Source organism: Vespula vulgaris, chromosome 5 (genome assembly GCF_905475345.1).
Source record: "Vespula vulgaris chromosome 5, iyVesVulg1.1, whole genome shotgun sequence".
NCBI lineage: Eukaryota > Metazoa > Arthropoda > Insecta > Hymenoptera > Vespidae > Vespula > Vespula vulgaris.
In genome coordinates, this window is record NC_066590.1 from 1,345,767 (window position 1) to 1,364,747 (window position 18,981).

The following is an 18,981-nucleotide window of genomic DNA, read 5'->3' on the forward strand; positions in this document are numbered from 1 at the left end:
CCGTATCGTATTGTCAAGTCAACAAAATCAACATTTATGATTGGCCATTTGTTAAAATAATAAAATTCAACCAATCATATGTGTTTAAAGAAAAGTGAAATAAATTTCAGCATGTCGTCCAATATACGAACATTTGTTTGATTTAGCAAAAAATGTATAAACAGTATAAGCTATTCGTTTCGCCTCAAGTATTGTGATATCTAAGGCATTGATGGCTTGGATTTGTTGTGCATGTTCTTTGTAATAATTTTAAGGGGAAAGGACACAGTTTTGATTCTTGATAAAGATTTTTTCACGTCTGTACCTATATACTACATCATAATGGCTGAAAACCGAGAGATGATTTTAGCTGATTTTCAGGTAATTTAAGAAAAACTTTACGTTAAGGGTTATTAAAAAATAATTATGATTTAAGGTTATGGTAACATTTCTGGATGACATTGGCAATGGTTGAAAATAAAGACCAAAAACAAAGAAGTTTTCTTTCACTTTCGTTTACATAAAATTTGACAATTTCGATGATGATAATTAATCGTAAAAAGTTTTTTTTGTTAAATTACTTTTTTCCTATTGTCATTATGAATTTATAATGAATTGATATTTTTATAAACAATAGTATTGTTTTATTTTTATTTATTTTTTTCTTTTATTTTTTTTATAAAAATTAGATGAGATTTTTATATAAATTATATATTATAATTATCCATATAATATTATAATTATGCATATAAAGAAATATATAAAAGATAAATAAAGTTATAAATTTGATCAAAATTTTCTTAATTTCATTTGTTAATTTAAGTTTCATTTGTATTTCTATAGGCTTGTACAGGAATTGATGATGTTGGAGAAGCTATTCTTTATTTGGAAGGAACAAATTGGGATTTATTGGTAAATTCTATCTTACAAGATTATAATTGTTATATGTATATTATTATTTAGTAAATATACATAAAACGTATATTTTTCTGATATGCAGGCAGCAGTAAATCAAGCAATGCCACGAGGTACTCAACAACTTCCTTTTGATATGGGTCCTGAAGTAGAAATGATAGAAGAAATAGGAAGTATACCTCATTCTTCGATAATAACGCAAACAAGTTCTTTAAAAAATGCTGAAACTGCAAAGTCAGAAATAATAGAAAATGTTAAACCTGGAACAAGTCAATCAAAAAGTAATGCGCCTGCTAAGATGCTTACATTCCATATTAATCATTTAAACAGAACTTATAAAATAGATCTATCTGAATTATCTACTGTAGGTACGTATATAAATATATATTTTTTTATAATCCCGTTTTATATATCATTAATATTGGTATAAAATATTAAATGATGTCAGTATCATCTAAGAGATAAAAATAAATATTAGGTGAACTTAAGCAATCTATATGGAACAAAACAAATATTACACCGTGTCAACAATTGATACATGGATGGAAAAAGGGGCCCCAAACAAATTCTACTATTCTTCAAACATTAGAATTACCAAGGGAAAATACATTATCTGTGACATCTCTTTCAGACAACTGGGATTTAACAGGAGAAATGTATTTAGTATAAAGTTATATTTTATAGTCTATATATATATATATATATATATATATATATATATATATATATATATATATATTTGTGTTTCTTATAAAAATATTTTATTTTTAAGCGTATGTTTGTCGGATCGTGTCACACTAACTTATACTTTAAACATCAAGGATGAAGTACACAATAAATCATATAAATTAAAATTTCCTGGAACACACACGATATTAGATGTCAAAACAAGTATATACTCATTGATTGATGTGCCTGTTCGACATCAACAATGGAAAGGCTGGCCAAGCTTATTGACAGATGATAATGTAATATTGGCACGAAGTGGTATTCATTATCCAGAACATGATTTATCTGTTAGTAAGCTTCCTTCTAAAGAAGAAAAAAAGGTAATCTCCTAACTATTCATACCACAATATTTTATTTATATTATTTATCCTATAATAGGTATTGGTGATTACAAGATTTATTATGCAATCATAAACTTCATATATGAAATTAAAGCAATCATAAATTTATACTCAATAAATCAAATGATAAAGTTTAATATAAGAGTTAGAAAAGTATAATATATAAATTAATTAACATTAATTATAATTAAGATTAAGCATAAAATAGATAATTTAAATTTGTAATTTAGCAAGTTCTATTCTTTTTTCTTTTTAAATATTTGATTACATTATACATATGATGAATTAAGTTTTTAGAATGAGCAATACAAAGTTTTGATTAAAATAATATATTTCATGATTTTAGGATGTTGTAGAATTAATTGACAGTGATAGTTCTATAGATGAACCAGAAGATGTGGAAGAATTTGATGTTCCTGAGTCATTTAATGTTGAGGATGATATTTTCATAGATAACATCAGATCTACCAAAATACAACGTCTTAGTATGTATACTAAAGAATTAATGAAATATTATAATTCATTTCATATGACTATATTCATATTCTATTTCAATCTTTATTTGACAGTGCCAGAAAATGTAGAAGATGAAATAGTAGGTACACTACACTTTGCAGAACAATACGAAAAGCGTTATGGCCTTAATCATCCAGAATTTTTTACCGGCACCTTTGAAGATGCTATAAAAGAATCATGTCTAAAGCCTGCAAAGGAGGTTTGTAATATATATTTCAACATATAAATTTCAGTGTGATAAATATAGCATGGCAAATAAAATTCGTATACATTGTTTTAGAGGAAATTATTAGCAGTATATTTACATCATGATAACAGTGTGTTAGCAAATGTATTTTGCACGGAATTACTAGGCTTTGGAACAGTACTTCCATTACTTTCTGAACATTTTATTGTTTGGGGTTGGGATATCACATATGAATCTAATAAACAAAGGTATATAAATTATATTCGTTTATATCCCTGGTACAATTAATCACAGTGATCATTCTTATAAAATATTATATTTGATTTATATAGGTTTTTGGAATCAGTGAATCATACACTTGGGTCCGTTGCTGCACTAACTGTGAGAAATATTGATGTTGACACTTTACCAGTTCTTATGATAATAATGAGATCTAGATCAAATACAGAAATATTTACCATTGTGCATGGTAATGTGGGAGTTAATGAATTACTTACTAATTTAATTCAAGCAGTTGAAGTTTTTCAGGTAAGTATTAGAATCTACTTATATCTAAATGAAATGAATGTTATAAAAAAAAAAAAAAAATTCTGAATTATTAATATTCTTTGGATATAGGAACAAAGACGTACCGACATTGGAGTAGAAGAAGAAAGACAAGCTAGAGAAAAAGTCAAACAAGAACAAGATAGAGCTTATCAAGAAAGCTTGGCTGCAGATAGGTAAATAGAATCATATAAATATATTGTAATGTATAATAGATAGAGAGGAAGATATTTTATCTGTACTAGCTGTATTTATTTATTCAAGTATACTTTTTATAGAGCAAAAGAAGAAGCAAAACAAATGCAAGAAGAGATTGAAAAAAGACGAAAGGAACAGGCAGAAAATGAAAGGTTAGCTGAAGAAGCAAGGAAGGAAGCTCATAGACAAGCAATAGAATCTAGTTTACCTCCCGAACCCCAACAAAACGCGGGTGATGGTGTTCTCAAAGTAAGAGTAAGGCTTCCAGCTGGAAAATTTCTTGAACGTAGATTTCAGCCAGATACACCACTTCAAACACTCCTTAATTTTTTAATTGTGGAAGGTTATCCTACGGAAGAATACAAAGTTCTTTCTAGTTGGCCTCGAAGGGATGTAAGTAGATCATGTAAGCAATTTAAGTTCTTATCTTATAGTTACTTTTTTTATTAATTGATTAAGTTAATCTCTAAAGTACTGGGTTTGGATTTCTCATATTTAATACATTCATTTTTTTTCAATAACATTCAATATAAGCATTTTATCATATAAGAGTTTCAAGCCTAGTATTGTTTATTACAGTTAACATCTATGGATTCAAAATTGACGTTAATGGAACTCAAGTTCTGTCCACAAGAAACAGTAATATTAGAAGAACGATAAATTATTTGTTATAATTAAATTAAAATGTAGGTGTTAAGCATCAAAATATTCTTAAAATGTATTTATTTAACAAATTTGCAATAGTAAATGGTTAATTTGAGTTTTGTTTATTATACAATTACATTTTACGTCATACTTTCTTCATATAGATAAATATTAACAGATGTAGTTTTATTTTGTAAAAACTCATTACCCTCATACATGTGAATTGTATGTTTTAAATATTCACAAAATAAATTACATTTTGAAAATTTTATTCTACTTATTGTTGTTATTAAAGTAAACCTAAAACTAATATATTGCTGTAAAAATTTTCTTATATATTTTAATTATAAATATAAAGATGCAGCAAAAACAATGTCTCTTTTTATAAGTTTAATTGCTTCACTAAATTTATTTTCTAAATCTGTATTTCCAATATTTTTTGCAGCTTGACATAATTGCCTAAGAACTTCTTCTAAACGACGCATACATCTTATTATCGATCCTGAAATATACGAACGATTATAATATATTATAAGTCTGCTAATAATAACAGCTATTTACACACACAGCTATTTACGCGCGCACGCATGCACAAAATTTTATTAATTATCTATACCTTCAAATATATCCGTCATTTTACATATCTGTAAGAAAGTTGCACCTTTACACCAAGCATATACAACATCCATCAGATATGGTTTAAATCTTTCTACATATATGTCTTCATCTAAATCTAAATTAGCTTCAGTTGAAACTTTAGCTATCCTTCGAGCTAAATCTTGCATTTGCCTAAGTGGTCCACTTAATTCTTCAGTACTTTTAGGCATCTCATTAGATTTATCATCACACACGAAACAACTAATTAAGGCTACCATTTGTGGTATACTTAATGAATTAAATAAACCATTAAAAATCATTTCCGTCATTAGTAATTCGTCAGTTCCATTTAATTCACAAGCAACCCGACCTTTTAATTCTATTACATCAGCTGCTGTACAATAGGCCATTCTTCGAAGTACTCGTTTTCTACATTTTAATTCATCCATTTGGAGTATGGATTTAGCCTGTTTTAGTTCTGTTTTTGCTCGTTTTAGTTGCATACCTAATTCTTCTTTATGTAAAAATTGTTCATATAATGCATTCACATTACAATCCTGTATTACAAAATTTAAGTTAAACGAATTAAATTCAAACTTTCAGTTTAAATGATACTCATTCTTTATAAAAAGATTAAGCTTTATATTCATATTTTGTTTATATTTGAATAAGGAAAAAAAGAAGAAAAAAAAAGGGGGACTTAATCTTACCTTGTGCAAAGGATGAGAGTAAAGTCTTTCTTCTAGAACTTCAATTCTTTTAACAATGTCTTTAAAACTCTGATCCTCAATGTGCATATCAGTTATGGGATTTAATAATGGTGGTCCATCTGGGAACCGTTTTTTCACTTCCTGAATGGTTTTCAGTACACTTTTTCTATTATCACTGGGCCTTAAATCATTCGGATGATATAATCTAAGAGAACTGATTTGAGAAATTAATGTATGTAAAACGGGAACAACTTCCATATCACCTTCCTCTCCATCACGACAAGGTAATGGACATCCTTCAGAAGATTTTTTAGAAACATGGAGTAAAATATCAATAATTAAAACGGACGTTTCCTTTATTGGATTTTTGGAATTTTTCTTTTTAAAATTTACTATAATACCCCAATCAAATGTTTCATTTCCACTTTTTACCTTTTCAAAACATAATTTAATGAAGAAGATAATAATAAGCAAATATGAAATTTAATATATATATATAAATCATTTAATACATATAAATTTAAGTTTAGATATTTTAAAATGACTTCATGTTATTATTAAACATACCTTTATCAATCTACCAGGTTGCAAAAATGGAAGTAAATACTCTGGTTTTGTCAAAAATGATCTAAATTCAGTACTTAATCGATCTAATTGTTCGCGAATATCATGATACGTAGATATCTGATTATACTTTTCTATATTTATTTCATTATATGCAGCTTCTAGCTTTTTTACTTCTGCAAAAATGATACAACACACACGTTAATATTAAATTGAATACCATAATATAATTTACTTCCAATAGAATAAAAACAATGCTTACTGTTGTATAAATTTGGTATACAAGCTTGATTTTGAAATTGATAAAAACTTCTTTCTAACATATATTCTGGATTTATTTCTTCTACTCTAAGAAGATTGAGCACCATATTATATGTTAAATGAAATGCAGAATTTATTGGATCTGGTTTTCCCTGTACAATTTCTTTACAGACAACTGGTCTAACTTGTTCATCAATCATTAAAATAACTATTCCTTTTTCATCCAAGCCTCTCCTACCAGCACGTCCAGACATTTGAATATATTCACCCGATGTAATCCAACGGAAATTTTTGCCATCAAATTTACGTGGCGCTGTAAATAAAACTGTCCTTGCTGGCATATTTAAGCCCATTGCAAAAGTTTCCGTGGCAAATAATGCTTTGATTAATCCTTCACCAAATAAAATTTCCACAGTTTCTTTTAGAATAGGCAAGAGTCCTCCATGATGAATACCAATACCACGTCTTAAAAGAGGAAGTACGTTCTCGACTTGCGGTAATCGTCTGTCTTCTTCACTTAAAACATCCATAGCATTGTTGAAAACTTCATCTACTAATTTTTTTTCTTCCATTGTATTTAAATCTAATTGTGCCATTTGCATTGCATAGATTTCACAATCTTTTTTAGAAAAACTGAAGATAATAACCGGAGCAAAATTTCTCTCCATAATCATCTTTACCATTTTAAAAATATTTGTTTGTCCGTCATTCGTTACTCGAAAACCACCTTTACGACCTTTTGTATCACCTTTAGCAGCATCTCCATGTTGAAGACAAGCCATGGCTCTATTGAAATTTTCCTCTTTGAATTGTCCCGTTTCATCTACAACCTATTATTACAAAACACGTAAATTCTAATACTTTCCGCATTCTACTTTACTTGAGGTAATAATCATTAAATGTTCTACATACCAAATGAATACCATCTCCTCCAACTGGAAATATATAGTGCTGTAACGGTGTTGGTCGATAGTCAGTATAAACAACATGACATGGTTGTTTATGTAAATGAGCAACCCATTCAACAAACTGACGTGCATTAGGTATAGTAGCAGAGAGAAAGACATAATGTACATTATCAGGTAGAAGAATTAGAGTTTCTTCCCACACTACACCTCTTTCTTTGTCACGCATATAATGAATTTCATCAAATATTACCCAACCAACTTCTCGCATAACCTAAAAATAGTCGATATTTGATGTTAAAATTGGTATAGTACATATGTCTTATATGGTAAAGATTATAAATTCTATTAAACCTCAGAACCCCTATAAAGCATATTTCTTAAAATTTCTGTTGTCATAATAAGTACACTAGCTGTTGGATTAATCGTAACATCTCCTGTTACTAGTCCTACATCTTTAAATTCTTCATAAAATTCTCTGTACTTTTGATTACTCAGAGCTTTTATGGGAGTTGTATATATCACTCTTTGTTTGTCTCTTAGAGAGCAGGCTATGGCATACCTATTAAATAAAATTATCTCTTGTAATTATTTTGTTAATTGGTAATACATATAAGAAAAAAAATATATATATACTCTGCAACAACAGTTTTTCCTGCCGACGTATGTGCAGAAACAAGAACAGATTGGTTATTTTCTATACATAGTATTGCCTCCTTTTGAAAAGGGTCCAAAACAAATTTATATTCCTTAGCTGGTTTGATCTGTCTTGTTTCTAATGATATATATTCTTGATCAGGTGGTACTGCTACTTCATGTGTACATGATTCTATTGTTTCTATAGTATGAATTTTAATACGTGATGCCAATTCATCTATACTATATAAATAATATAAATTAATTATAATATAATAAATATTATAATATATAATATTGTAATATATAACTATATAATATTATATAGTTAAAATAAAAATTTCACAATAAATATATATAGAAATTAAAATAAAACATATTATTATCAAAGTATCATAATAAAAAGTTCATTAGATATCAAATAAAGAAACAATTTTTGTAAACAATTCAGCAAAAAAGAAAATGTAAAACAATTAACCTACTTGATATCGTCTAGGAGAGATTCTGTTTTTAATTTTTTCGTCGCTTGTTCTTCATGGTCACTTTCAAGATCACGTTTTGATGTATTAATAGAATCAACTTTCCTGGATAATAATTTTCAAATGAATATCTTTTATAAGTTATATTTTAAATAGATTAGATACAATATATTCTTACTTTATATTTACTTCTTTCACTGATCTAGGTATTATCTCTACGATATCACTTGGCTCTTCAAAAACATCAAATAAATCATCGGTAAATTCCGCCATTGAAGTAATTTCTTTTAAAAGTAAAAAATACAATAAATAAATACAAATATATATCGAAAATCACACGTGTGCAGGATAAACATGAACGTACCAACAAATTTTCGACTTAAAAATCATATAGAAAGTGCTACAAAACCTATAAGATCATAGACTATATCAATACAGAATAGTTCTACAAGAGATAAATTTGCCGCCTCTGGTAACATAGTATCAATGAATGAATTAATGTTAAAGAATGGAACAAACACCAATTAGCAACGAGTACAATCTAGGGATTTGGCATTGTGACCGTTTTATAATATTTTACGCCTATTATGAAAACAGACATAATTCTTGACCGATTTTAATGAACATTTTATTTTTAAATCGTATTAAAAAATAGTATTTTTCTCGAAAAAATAGTTTATTCACGAATATAAAGCTTTTTCAAAAACTCGAAAAAGCGGGATCCTAGATTAAACCTTCGTCTTTAAAATGAGATCTTGTTCATTAAAATCGCTCAAAAATTATGTCTGTTTTCATTGTTGGCGTAAATGCTGCTTTCGATATTTTGAACTAAGAAAAAGTTTTGTACAGTGGCGCCCCTCGAAATCTCTGGCAAAAGAGTAATTCGTATCCCCACTACTGATTTTCATACACGCTTTATATTATTACTATTATTATTACTGTTATTATAATAATAATATATAATATAATAATAACAATAAGTGTGTATACATACACAAATACACACACACATGTGTTCGATAATTATTTTCGACAAAAAATTTTGCTTTTTCGCAAAATTTATGTACTATTATGCGTCCATTATATTTATTATTCTTTATACATCTGTTATGGAACAAATGCATCATCGTGTCTAGCACGGATCACACAAGCGTACGCCTGTCAAAAAAATATATATATATGAGAGATTGAGAGGTTTATAGCAAGTCAAAACCTACCAACACTACTTATTTTAATCTAACGAACCTGATTGTATATACGCATGAGAATGTACACCAACTTATACACCAATATAGCTTATCCACCAATACGCATGGGCTTGTAGTTCGTATTTTGTCCAGACCTGTCGCTGAAGTCACATATGTTTCAAGCGAAAGGTGATGAACGGCTTTAATCATTTGAACTTTCACTTTAAAAGTGTTCCTTACTTCGGTAACTTTTGTGTCAAATAGTATAAGATTTGCTACACCCCATCAGTTTCGATTTTTAGGGTTAGTTTAAAAGTCTAAGAAATATACTGACTTATCGATCGGAAATATAATCCGGTAATTTCCCGAATTATAACTCCACAAAGGCTATTGTATGTTAAAATATTGCGCAGTCTACTAATATTAGTTCGCCATATTGGGTGTGAAGAGTTCGAATAAACGTTAACGTATTGTAGAATATATTATAATTTAAATTGTAACGTATTTATTGTATACTAATTGATATTCGTGATCAATAATGGGTAAAAAAAAAGGTATGTAATTCTTTATAAATTTTATATTTAGTTTTATTTCGCATATGATTTTAAATTCCGTATTAGTATTTCGTAATAAATATACAATATGAATTATTTTTTAGGAAAGAAGCAACCCAAGCAAAGTATAGATTCTCCATCTGCTGGTCCATCTAATCCTTCAGAACAGAGCCAGCAAGAAGAACAATCGTCAGCAAGTAGCGCACATGGGAGAGATCAATCACAGCAATCTGGAAGTGGTGAAGGAACTCAAAATGCACCCAAAAAAAATATATCAAAAAAAGTAATTAAAAGTTGATTTTTCTTTTAGTATTTTAAAATATATTTAATACTGTAGATGATATTATTTATAGTATTTCTGCTATAAATAAATGTATATAAATATTATTTTTCAGAAAGGTCACCGTACATTTACAACATTCCAATTTCCATTATCATCATCATCACAATCATCATTACCATCAGAATCATCAACACCATCAGAACCACCATCGTTATCATTATCGACACAGTCATTTCCATCATTACCATCGTCATCAGAACCACCATTAAAAAAACCACTATCGTTTGCTTCGTTACTATCGTCAAAGTCATCACAACAATCACAACCACCAGTGGAACAATTGCAATCGCCATCACAACAACCACAAACACCGCAAGCATGGCAAAAGCCATTACAACAACCACAGCAAGCATGGCAACAGCCATCAGAACAATCGCAACAAGCATGGCAACAGCCATTACAACAACCACAGCAAGCATGGCAACAGCCATCAGAACAATCGCAACAAGCATGGCAACAGCCATCACAAGAACCACAGCAAAAATTGCAACAGCCATTAGAAGAACCACAACAAAAATCGCAAGAGCCGTCAGAAGAACCACAGCAAAAATGGCCGCAGTTGTCAGAACAACCACAGAAAAAATCGCAACAAAAGTCAAAACGATCACAGAAAAAATCGCAACAAAAGTCACAACCACAGCAAGCATGGCAACAGCCATCAGAACAACCACAACAGCCGTCAGAAGAACCACAGCTAACATCGCAACAGCTGTCAGAAGAACCACAACAGAAATTGCAACTGCCATCAGAAGAACCACAACAAAAATGGCCGCACCTGTCAGAAGAACTACAGCAAAAATCGCAACTGCCGTCGGAAGAACCACAGCAAGAATGGCCGCAGCTGTCAGAACAACCACAGCAAAAATCACAACAGCCATCAGAAGAACCACAACAAAAATCGCAACAGCTGTCAGAAGAACTACAGCAAAAATCGCAACAGTCGTTGGAAGAACCACAGCAAAAATGGCCACAGCTGTCAGAACAACCACAGCAAAAATCGCAACAGCCATCAGAAGAACTAGAGCAAAAATGGCCGCAGTTGTCAGAACAATCACAGAAAAAATCGCAACAAAAGTCAAAACGATCACAGAAAAAATCGCAACAAAAGTCACAACAACCACAGCAAGCATCGCAACAACCGCAGCCATCAGAACAACCGCAACAGCCGTCAGAAGAACCACAGCAGAAATCGCAACAGCTGTCAGAAGAATCACAACAAAAATCGCAACAGCCATCAGAAGAACCACAGCAAAAATGGCCGCAGTTATCAGAACAACCACAACAAGAATCGCAACAGCCATTAGAAGAACCACAGCAAAAATCGCAAAAGCCGTCAGAAGAACCACAGCAAAAATGGTCGCAGCTGTCAAAACGATCACAGAAAAAATCGCAACAAGCATGGCAACAGCCATCAGAACAACCGCGACAAGCATGGCAACAGCCATCAGAACAACCGCGACAAGCATGGCAACAGCCATCAGAACCACCGCGACAAGCATGGCAACAGCCATCAGAACCACCGCGACAAGCATGGCAACAGCCATCAGAACCACCGCGACAAGCATGGCAACAGCCATCAGAACCACCGCGACAAGCATGGCAACAGCCATCAGAACCACCGCGACAAGCATGGCAACAGCCATCAGAACCACCGCGACAAGCATGGCAACAGCCATCAGAACCACCGCGACAAGCATGGCAACAGCCATCAGAACCACCGCGACAAGCATGGCAACAGCCATCAGAACCACCGCGACAAGCATGGCAACAGCCATCAGAACAACAGTCGTTAGAAGAACCACAGCAAAAATGGCCACAGCTGTCAGAACAACTAGAGCAAAAAACGCAACAGCCGTCACAACGATCACAGAAAAAATCGAAACAAAAGTCACAACAGCCGTCACAACAACCATTACAATTATCACCATCACCATCACAAATACCACAACCATCGTCATCATCACAACAATTAGAATTGTTACCACAAAAAGCAGAATCATCATCATTATCAGAAGAATCAGAAGCGCCAATACCATTTTCTGTAGTACATGAAAAGTTAACAAAGTCTGTAGCTGGTCAGTTGGCACTTAGTATACCTACAAGAAAAAATCCTTCCATTAGTGGAACACGTGGTCGACCTATAACAGTTGAAGTCAATGTAATGGCATTGGAATTTAAGAATTTAAAAACAAATGTTACTCAATATGATGTAACAATTACTCCTGATAAGCCCAAATGTTTAATGAGAGTAATTTTTGAAGAATTTAGAAAGAAAAGGTTTCCAAATCGACACCCTGCATATGATGGAAATAAGATTGCTTATAGTGCGAATGATTTACCATTTCCTACATATGTAAGTAAATAAAATTTAAACAAAAATTTATAAAATTAACCATTACATAAAAATTTTGCTTAAACTAGATAAATGATGAAATTATAATTTTTGAAAATGGTCAAGAAAGAATATTTCAAATTGAAATGAAAAAAGCTACTTCTATAGATCTTTCATTTCTAAGAAGTGTGAAACCTGGATTTAATGAGTCATTGGGAACTCAGTCTGGAATACAAGCTCTTGATGTCATTTTGCGCCATGGACCTTTGTCATTTTGTTTTCCGGTAGGTAAAAAAAGTGTTTTCCATCATATTTTGTATTTTGTGATATATTTTATAACTTTTAAAAATTATTTGATATATATTGTTACGAGCCGACTTCGAGGAGTTCAATATGAACTCGGAACAGATAGACACAGAGAGAATTTAACATATAATAACAAGCTTTTGTCTATCTTTGAAGAGAACTCTGGTTAAAAGGATGTGATTTACGAATGTTCCGGATAACTTTTTTAAAAAAACTTGTGAATTTGCTAATTGTATATTAGTTGTTTTTTGTTAAATATTACAGTTCATTTTACGTTTTTACATGAAATTATGAGGGCGTTCGTAACAATATTTAAATTATATATACTTTTCATTTTATTTATGTGAAATCAATTATTAATAATTAATAATTAATTGCTTTATGCTTCTGTTAAAAATAACTTTAAACTTAAAAATTTGAGATTTTTTTGTATGAATTCTAACAAAATGATTTTGATTTCCTCAAATATGAGACATAAATAAAAATATTTAAATAATATTGTGTATAAATGTAATATCGCTTTTTTTTTAATTATTATTATTACTTGTTAAAAATAGATGATTTTTCTTAAAACTTTTGTTGTGTATTTTAAGGTTGGAAGATCAATATTTTGGCAACCAACGGGTAGGTCAGAATCTTTGTCAAATGGTATGGAGTTGTGGATAGGTTCATTCCAATCTGCTATATTAGGATGGAAACCTTTACTTAATGTAGATGGTAATGTATATATTAGTTTAATCTTAAAAAAGATCTTCAAAGTTTTTACATAGATATATGTTTTATCTGTTTATTTAGTTGCACATAAGGGTTTTCCCAAATCTCAAAATGTTATGGATCTAATAAAAGAACTTTGTTTACGTGGAGAAAACAGAGATATTACTTTAAGTGATGTAAATCAGAATCAAGAAAAAATAAAGAAATTTTTAGTTGGATTAAAAGTTCATTATGTAATACCGAACATACCATCGTCCAAGCGAACACAAGTAGTGCGTGGTTTCGCTGAATGTCCAAGAATAAATGTATTTTCACGTGACGATGGAACATCGAGTACTATTGAGAACTATTTCAGAAAAGAAAAAAACTATATAATACGTTATCCTACTTTGCCTTGTTTGTGGATAGGGCCAGAAACTAAAAAGATATATGTACCTCCAGAGGTGCGTTTAACATCTACTATGAAATAGAAATAATATATTTAATACAAAGTGAAAGAATCATTTATTTAAAAATTTTCAGCTCTGTACAATAGCACCTGGACAAACAATTCGAAGGAAAATGGACGAAATACAAACTTCGAAAATGATAAAATTAGCAGCAACATCTAGTGACAGACGAAAAGAAAAGATAATGGAAGGTGTAGGTATTTTATTAGCATACATGTTACGCGTATATACGTATGTATATAATATATATATATAGATTTATTAATTATTTTATAATATAATTATTGTTGCAGTTTCGAGCTTTGAAAATAAATGATCATCCAACTATGAAAAAGGAATTTAATCTTTCTGTAAAATCAGAATTTGAAAGAGTACCGGCTAGAGTATTAGACGCTCCTAAATTGAATTATAATAATAACGATATTGTATCTGTAATGAAGGGTGTTTGGAGGGCGAAGAAATTTCTTAATCCAAGTACTTTACTTGATAAGCAATGGACTATTTTAAATTTAGTTGATAGAAGAATAAAAGACAGAGACATGTACCACTTATGCGATATGCTGCGAGAGGGTGGTAAATATGAATTAACAATTGACATTTATTTAACGATTTAAATAATAGTAATATGATAGATTTGGCAAATATAAGAAACGAAATAAATATTATGATATTGTTTTTTTTATTTCAGCAAGAACAGTTGGTATGTTTATGGGCGATGCTTTAAAACCATTTCAGTATTGTAATAATCATCTACAAGCTTTATTAGCGTGTTTTGATCAATTGAAAAAAAGTGGAGTAAAACTTATTATAGTTATTATATCAGACTATAATGACTCCTATAGTAAGTAATTTAATTTATTAAATTATTCTCTTGCCAGATTTATTAAAAAATATTCCGTAATTGTTCATCATCATTTTCAAAGGTAACGTGAAACAAATTAGCGAGTTACGATTAGGTATGCTTACACAGTGTATTAAATCTGTAACTGTTGAAAGAAAATTGAATCCAGCAACCATAGGAAATATCCTTTTGAAAATAAATTCTAAACTTAATGGCGTAAATCATGAAATTTGTGGTCATGTTAGGTATGGCATTTTCTATTAATAATAAACTTTATATACTTATCGTATATGATATTAGGTTGGTAAGTAATTAGTTAATGTCGGTTTTCAATTTTTATCTTTAGAATCACGTATCTCGATTAGGAATTAACTATACTAATTGAAAACTATATCAATTAATTGAAAGCCTACTTATTAATTAATTGAATCTACACATTTTTGCCAACAAGAAATAAGTTTGTTAATTCCTTCACAAAATCTTTGAAGGTATTTTAATGATTTTCCTTTGCAAAATATGTGCAAAATATGTGAATAGGGAGGAATGTACTCGAATATGGAGTTTCGTAATCCAATTCGTACTATTTTTGTAGGATTTGGTCGAGTGTTGTTTCACTTAATTTATGCGAAACTCGTTTGTTAGCTTTTTTTTTTCTTTTTATTCTAACTATCTAAGATGATCAATAACAGTTGGATAACATACCTATCTCCTTTGCAAGTTCTCGAATAGTTACCCTTGCATTAGCTTCAATCAAAGCTTTCAATTGGATGTTGTCAAGGACAGAAGATCGTCCACAACCACTTTCTTCATTTTGGAGGCTCTTATTAACGTTTCGAAATTTTTGAAACCACCATCGCACTGTGCGTTCATTCATTGTTTCTTTCACAAACACACTTAATATCACAAGTCATTTTTATAGTTTCGCGATTCATTTTAAATTTATACAAAAAACTGATAGAAGTTTGTTTCTTGTTCATTTTGAAATCAATTGTCTGAAGTGAGCACAAATTAATGGTAAAAACAAAAGAATATCTATCTACATGAGTACTTTAAAGAGAATGGAATGAATTATTATTAATATTTCAGAATCAAGTAACAAAGTTTAAAAACTAAAAGCAATATTTATTTCTTAAAAACAAAATCGACATTCACTTCTTACCAACTTAATATATATATATATATATATATATATATATATATATATATATATACTATAGAATATTAAGTTCAAGATTGTGTCTACTACTAATTTTCTCTTTGCAGACCTTCTATTTTATCTCCAGATTGTATTTTGATCGGTGCTGATGTAACCCATCCATCACCAGATTCTAAAAATATACCTTCTATAGCTGCAGTAAATATTATTTCTATAAATTTCTCCAGCGTTTTATTATGAACATTCTATTACATGTAATAAATTTTGTTATAATATAGGTTGCTGCAAGTTGTGACAGAACTGCATTCAGATATAAAATCGAAATTCGACTGCAACAACCAAGACAAGAAATCATTAGTGATTTTGCGGACATTGTTAGAATATTATTAAGATATTATTATAAATGCACGGGAATTCAACCAAAGAAAATTATTATTTATCGGTATATAAGTTAATTGAAATATAATATCAGATTAACATAACGTTTTTCAAAGATTAAACTTTACGAACTTTTCGTAATATTATATTAATAAACATTTTCATTTCTGTTATTCGTATATAGTGATGGCGTAAGTGAAGGACAGCTAACCCAGGTACTGCATCACGAATTAACAGCCCTTAAACATGCATTTCAATCACTTTCTAAGGATGATTCTTATCATCCTTCAGTCACTTTTCTTGTGGTGCAAAAAAGACATCATATACGATTCTTCCCTACGGATAGAAGAAATACAGATGATAGAAACTTTAACGTACAAGCTGGTACCATCGTAGATACACATATAACACATCCTAGTCATATTGATTTTTATCTTGTATCACATGCAAGCATTCAGGTACGCCGTTGAATATAACATGAATTTCAAGTATGATTCTTGTTCCATAAATATTACACATATATTATTTTGTTTCAGGGAACTGCGCGACCTACCAAATACAAATGCGTATTTAATCAATTAGATATGACGGAGGATCAAATCGAAGAACTTACATATTATTTGTGTCATATGTTTGCGCGATGTACAAGATCAATTAGTTATCCAGCACCGACATATTATGCTCATTTAGCAGCATTTCGAGCCAGAGCATTTATACAAAAGTAAGTATTAACATAATGTATAATATAAATTTATTTATGAAAATGTTTAAATGTTTGATTTTTATATTTTTAGTGTACCAATAGAGCTAAGCAAATTGCAAGATGAACAAGTAAAAGTAAAAGTGGTATTAAACGATGATGTTCCGATGTTTTATGTCTAAAAATTATATCAATATATACATGTATGCAGAAGAAAATTTTAATTAATATTTCTTATAATATATTTCAGTATCACAGTTTTTATTTTTGATGTTTTATTCTTTATGAATTTTTGATGTTGTATTCACAAATTAATTAAAACTAAAATGTATTACAAAGTAATAAGGGAAAACGATAAGGGAATAGTTCGTAGATTTTAATATTGACGTGAAAATATACGTATATATATATATATATAAGGAAACTTATATCTTATTAATTGTAATGTATTGCTATAAATTAAACTGACTTGATATAATAAAAATTGAATGTACAACCCATGATATGGGATAATATGGGATTTTATTTCAATGTTAGTAATCTATCAAATTTTTTAAGCTCGTTTAAATGATACTTACATTTCAAATTTCGCGGCATCAGAGCAGATACCTTTCGTATAATTGCAGATTTTGACCGAGTCCTTTATTGGTAGACCACGCCGATGTTACAATTTTTTTGACAACATATATATATATATAAAACTAACGAACGATTCGCTTATATAGCTATATATATTTAATAAACATTTTATATAATTAAAACATTTTTTTATCAAATATTTGTGAAAGTTCATTGTTCCAGCGATAAATTGTTTTGTGTGTGAAAAAAATTACGCACGTAACCTCTTTAACAAAATTAAAAATATAGTGTTAATAAACAAAATTTTGGAGTTATGATTTTTAACAACATAATTTATTAACAACGTTTAAAGGGTAAAAATAATATATTCTATTTAAATATTTTATTTATAATGTAATATTGAGATTAACGACTTCAATTGACATTTTCTTAACTCTAATCAATTAATTACATTCTTTATAATTGCAAAATAAAAATAATTTATATTAGTTCTAATTAGAAAATTATATGTGAAAAGCAGTAAAATTTTTTCAAATAAAGCTTTTGTTATTACTTTATAATATATACTACGCAATAAGAAAATGTCAATATTTTGTGTGTACGTGCGTGCGTGTGTTTGTGTGTGTGTATGTAGGATCTGGATTCTAGGGGAAATCATTACTTCATTCATGGAACTCGTTGATTCAATGGTATTTCAAGGACGAGTAGGGTGACCTGCTAGTCCCTTCCTGTGGGAAAAGGTCTAAACTTGATCATGCATCCCCTTGTTATTTTTACAGGCGAATAGTAACGTAATAGAAATAGTTTCTGCTTTTTTTTATTAATATAAAGAATTCCTTGTTAGTATACTTCCTTAGTTGGACGCAATCTTCATCCTCCATTTAAAGATAGAATTTACGAAAAATTTTGTCCAAATATTATATATTATAATACTTCGAAAATTAAGTGAATCGAGAGAAAATTAAAAAAAAAAAGTCGAATCATTTCTAGGGGAAAAGAAATATAGAGGGAAAGATATGCATTTTTTATTTTCTTCTCATTTACATTATAATATAATTAACCATATTTTATTGTTTATAACGATCAATATTCAATTATGTTAACATACATTTCCATTGTATTCGTATTCTCATATAATGAAAACATATGTGTGTGATATATATATATATATATATGTATGTATGCGTGTAAATATATATCGTATGTTTTCTTCAGAATTGCATAAATCTCTACT

At 29.7% G+C, this 18,981-nt stretch overlaps 3 protein-coding genes across 5 annotated transcripts; 2 read left to right on the top strand and 1 right to left on the bottom strand.

Moving 5' to 3' along the window:
* Positions 1 to 125: 125 nt before the first annotated feature.
* Positions 126 to 4,171, top strand: LOC127063962 (FAS-associated factor 1). Of its 2 annotated transcripts, none has more exons than XM_050994357.1 (12): positions 126 to 360; positions 823 to 891; positions 980 to 1,262; positions 1,373 to 1,550; positions 1,667 to 1,943; positions 2,311 to 2,449; positions 2,534 to 2,679; positions 2,761 to 2,915; positions 3,000 to 3,195; positions 3,286 to 3,389; positions 3,492 to 3,817; positions 3,991 to 4,171. In XM_050994357.1, the coding sequence occupies exons 1-12, from the start codon at positions 232 to 234 to the stop codon at positions 4,083 to 4,085; spliced, it is 2,097 nt and encodes a 698-aa protein (XP_050850314.1). In that variant the 5' UTR covers positions 126 to 231; the 3' UTR covers positions 4,086 to 4,171. The 2 variants fall into 2 exon arrangements, with proteins under 2 accessions (XP_050850314.1, XP_050850315.1); XM_050994358.1 differs by having other exon boundaries at positions 128 to 360; positions 3,492 to 3,804.
* On the bottom strand, positions 3,978 to 15,899 carry LOC127063958 (exosome RNA helicase MTR4). Of its 2 annotated transcripts, none has more exons than XM_050994345.1 (11): positions 15,637 to 15,899; positions 8,387 to 8,492; positions 8,212 to 8,313; positions 7,730 to 7,972; positions 7,448 to 7,655; positions 7,101 to 7,367; positions 6,190 to 7,018; positions 5,931 to 6,103; positions 5,364 to 5,795; positions 4,673 to 5,210; positions 3,978 to 4,558 (listed from the first exon to the last, which is right to left on the bottom strand). In XM_050994345.1, the coding sequence occupies exons 1-11, from the start codon at positions 15,806 to 15,808 to the stop codon at positions 4,401 to 4,403; spliced, it is 3,228 nt and encodes a 1,075-aa protein (XP_050850302.1). In that variant the 5' UTR covers positions 15,809 to 15,899; the 3' UTR covers positions 3,978 to 4,400. The 2 variants fall into 2 exon arrangements, with proteins under 2 accessions (XP_050850302.1, XP_050850303.1); XM_050994346.1 differs by lacking the exon at positions 15,637 to 15,899 and adding an exon at positions 8,573 to 8,633.
* LOC127063954 (protein argonaute-2-like) lies at positions 9,575 to 17,681 on the top strand. Its single transcript, XM_050994334.1, has 15 exons — positions 9,575 to 9,949; positions 10,054 to 10,232; positions 10,345 to 12,645; positions 12,714 to 12,908; positions 13,524 to 13,647; positions 13,726 to 14,087; positions 14,167 to 14,286; positions 14,387 to 14,666; positions 14,782 to 14,934; positions 15,017 to 15,179; positions 16,198 to 16,288; positions 16,369 to 16,532; positions 16,653 to 16,926; positions 17,005 to 17,189; positions 17,263 to 17,681. Exons 1-15 carry the CDS (start codon positions 9,934 to 9,936, stop codon positions 17,348 to 17,350), a joined length of 4,695 nt encoding a protein of 1,564 aa, XP_050850291.1. The 5' UTR covers positions 9,575 to 9,933; the 3' UTR covers positions 17,351 to 17,681.
* The last annotated feature ends 1,300 nt before the right edge of the window (positions 17,682 to 18,981 follow it).

Coding starts and splice junctions, on each gene's coding strand:
- LOC127063962 (XM_050994357.1), top strand. CDS start 232: ATGTTCTTTGTAATAATTTTAAGGGGAAAGGACACAGTTTTGATTCTT. Junction 361..822: donor TGATTTTAGCTGATTTTCAG/GTAATTTAAGAA, acceptor GTATTTCTATAG/GCTTGTACAGGAATTGATGA. Junction 3,390..3,491: donor GAAAGCTTGGCTGCAGATAG/GTAAATAGAATC, acceptor TACTTTTTATAG/AGCAAAAGAAGAAGCAAAAC.
- LOC127063954 (XM_050994334.1), top strand. Junction 12,909..13,523: donor CTTTGTCATTTTGTTTTCCG/GTAGGTAAAAAA, acceptor GTGTATTTTAAG/GTTGGAAGATCAATATTTTG. Junction 14,935..15,016: donor AGACTATAATGACTCCTATA/GTAAGTAATTTA, acceptor TCATTTTCAAAG/GTAACGTGAAACAAATTAGC.
- LOC127063958 (XM_050994345.1), bottom strand. CDS start 15,808: ATGAATGAACGCACAGTGCGATGGTGGTTTCAAAAATTTCGAAACGTT. Junction 7,973..8,211: donor TCTCTCCTAGACGATATCAA/GTAGGTTAATTG, acceptor TTATTTATATAG/TATAGATGAATTGGCATCAC. Junction 7,019..7,100: donor GAGGAGATGGTATTCATTTG/GTATGTAGAACA, acceptor TTGTAATAATAG/GTTGTAGATGAAACGGGACA.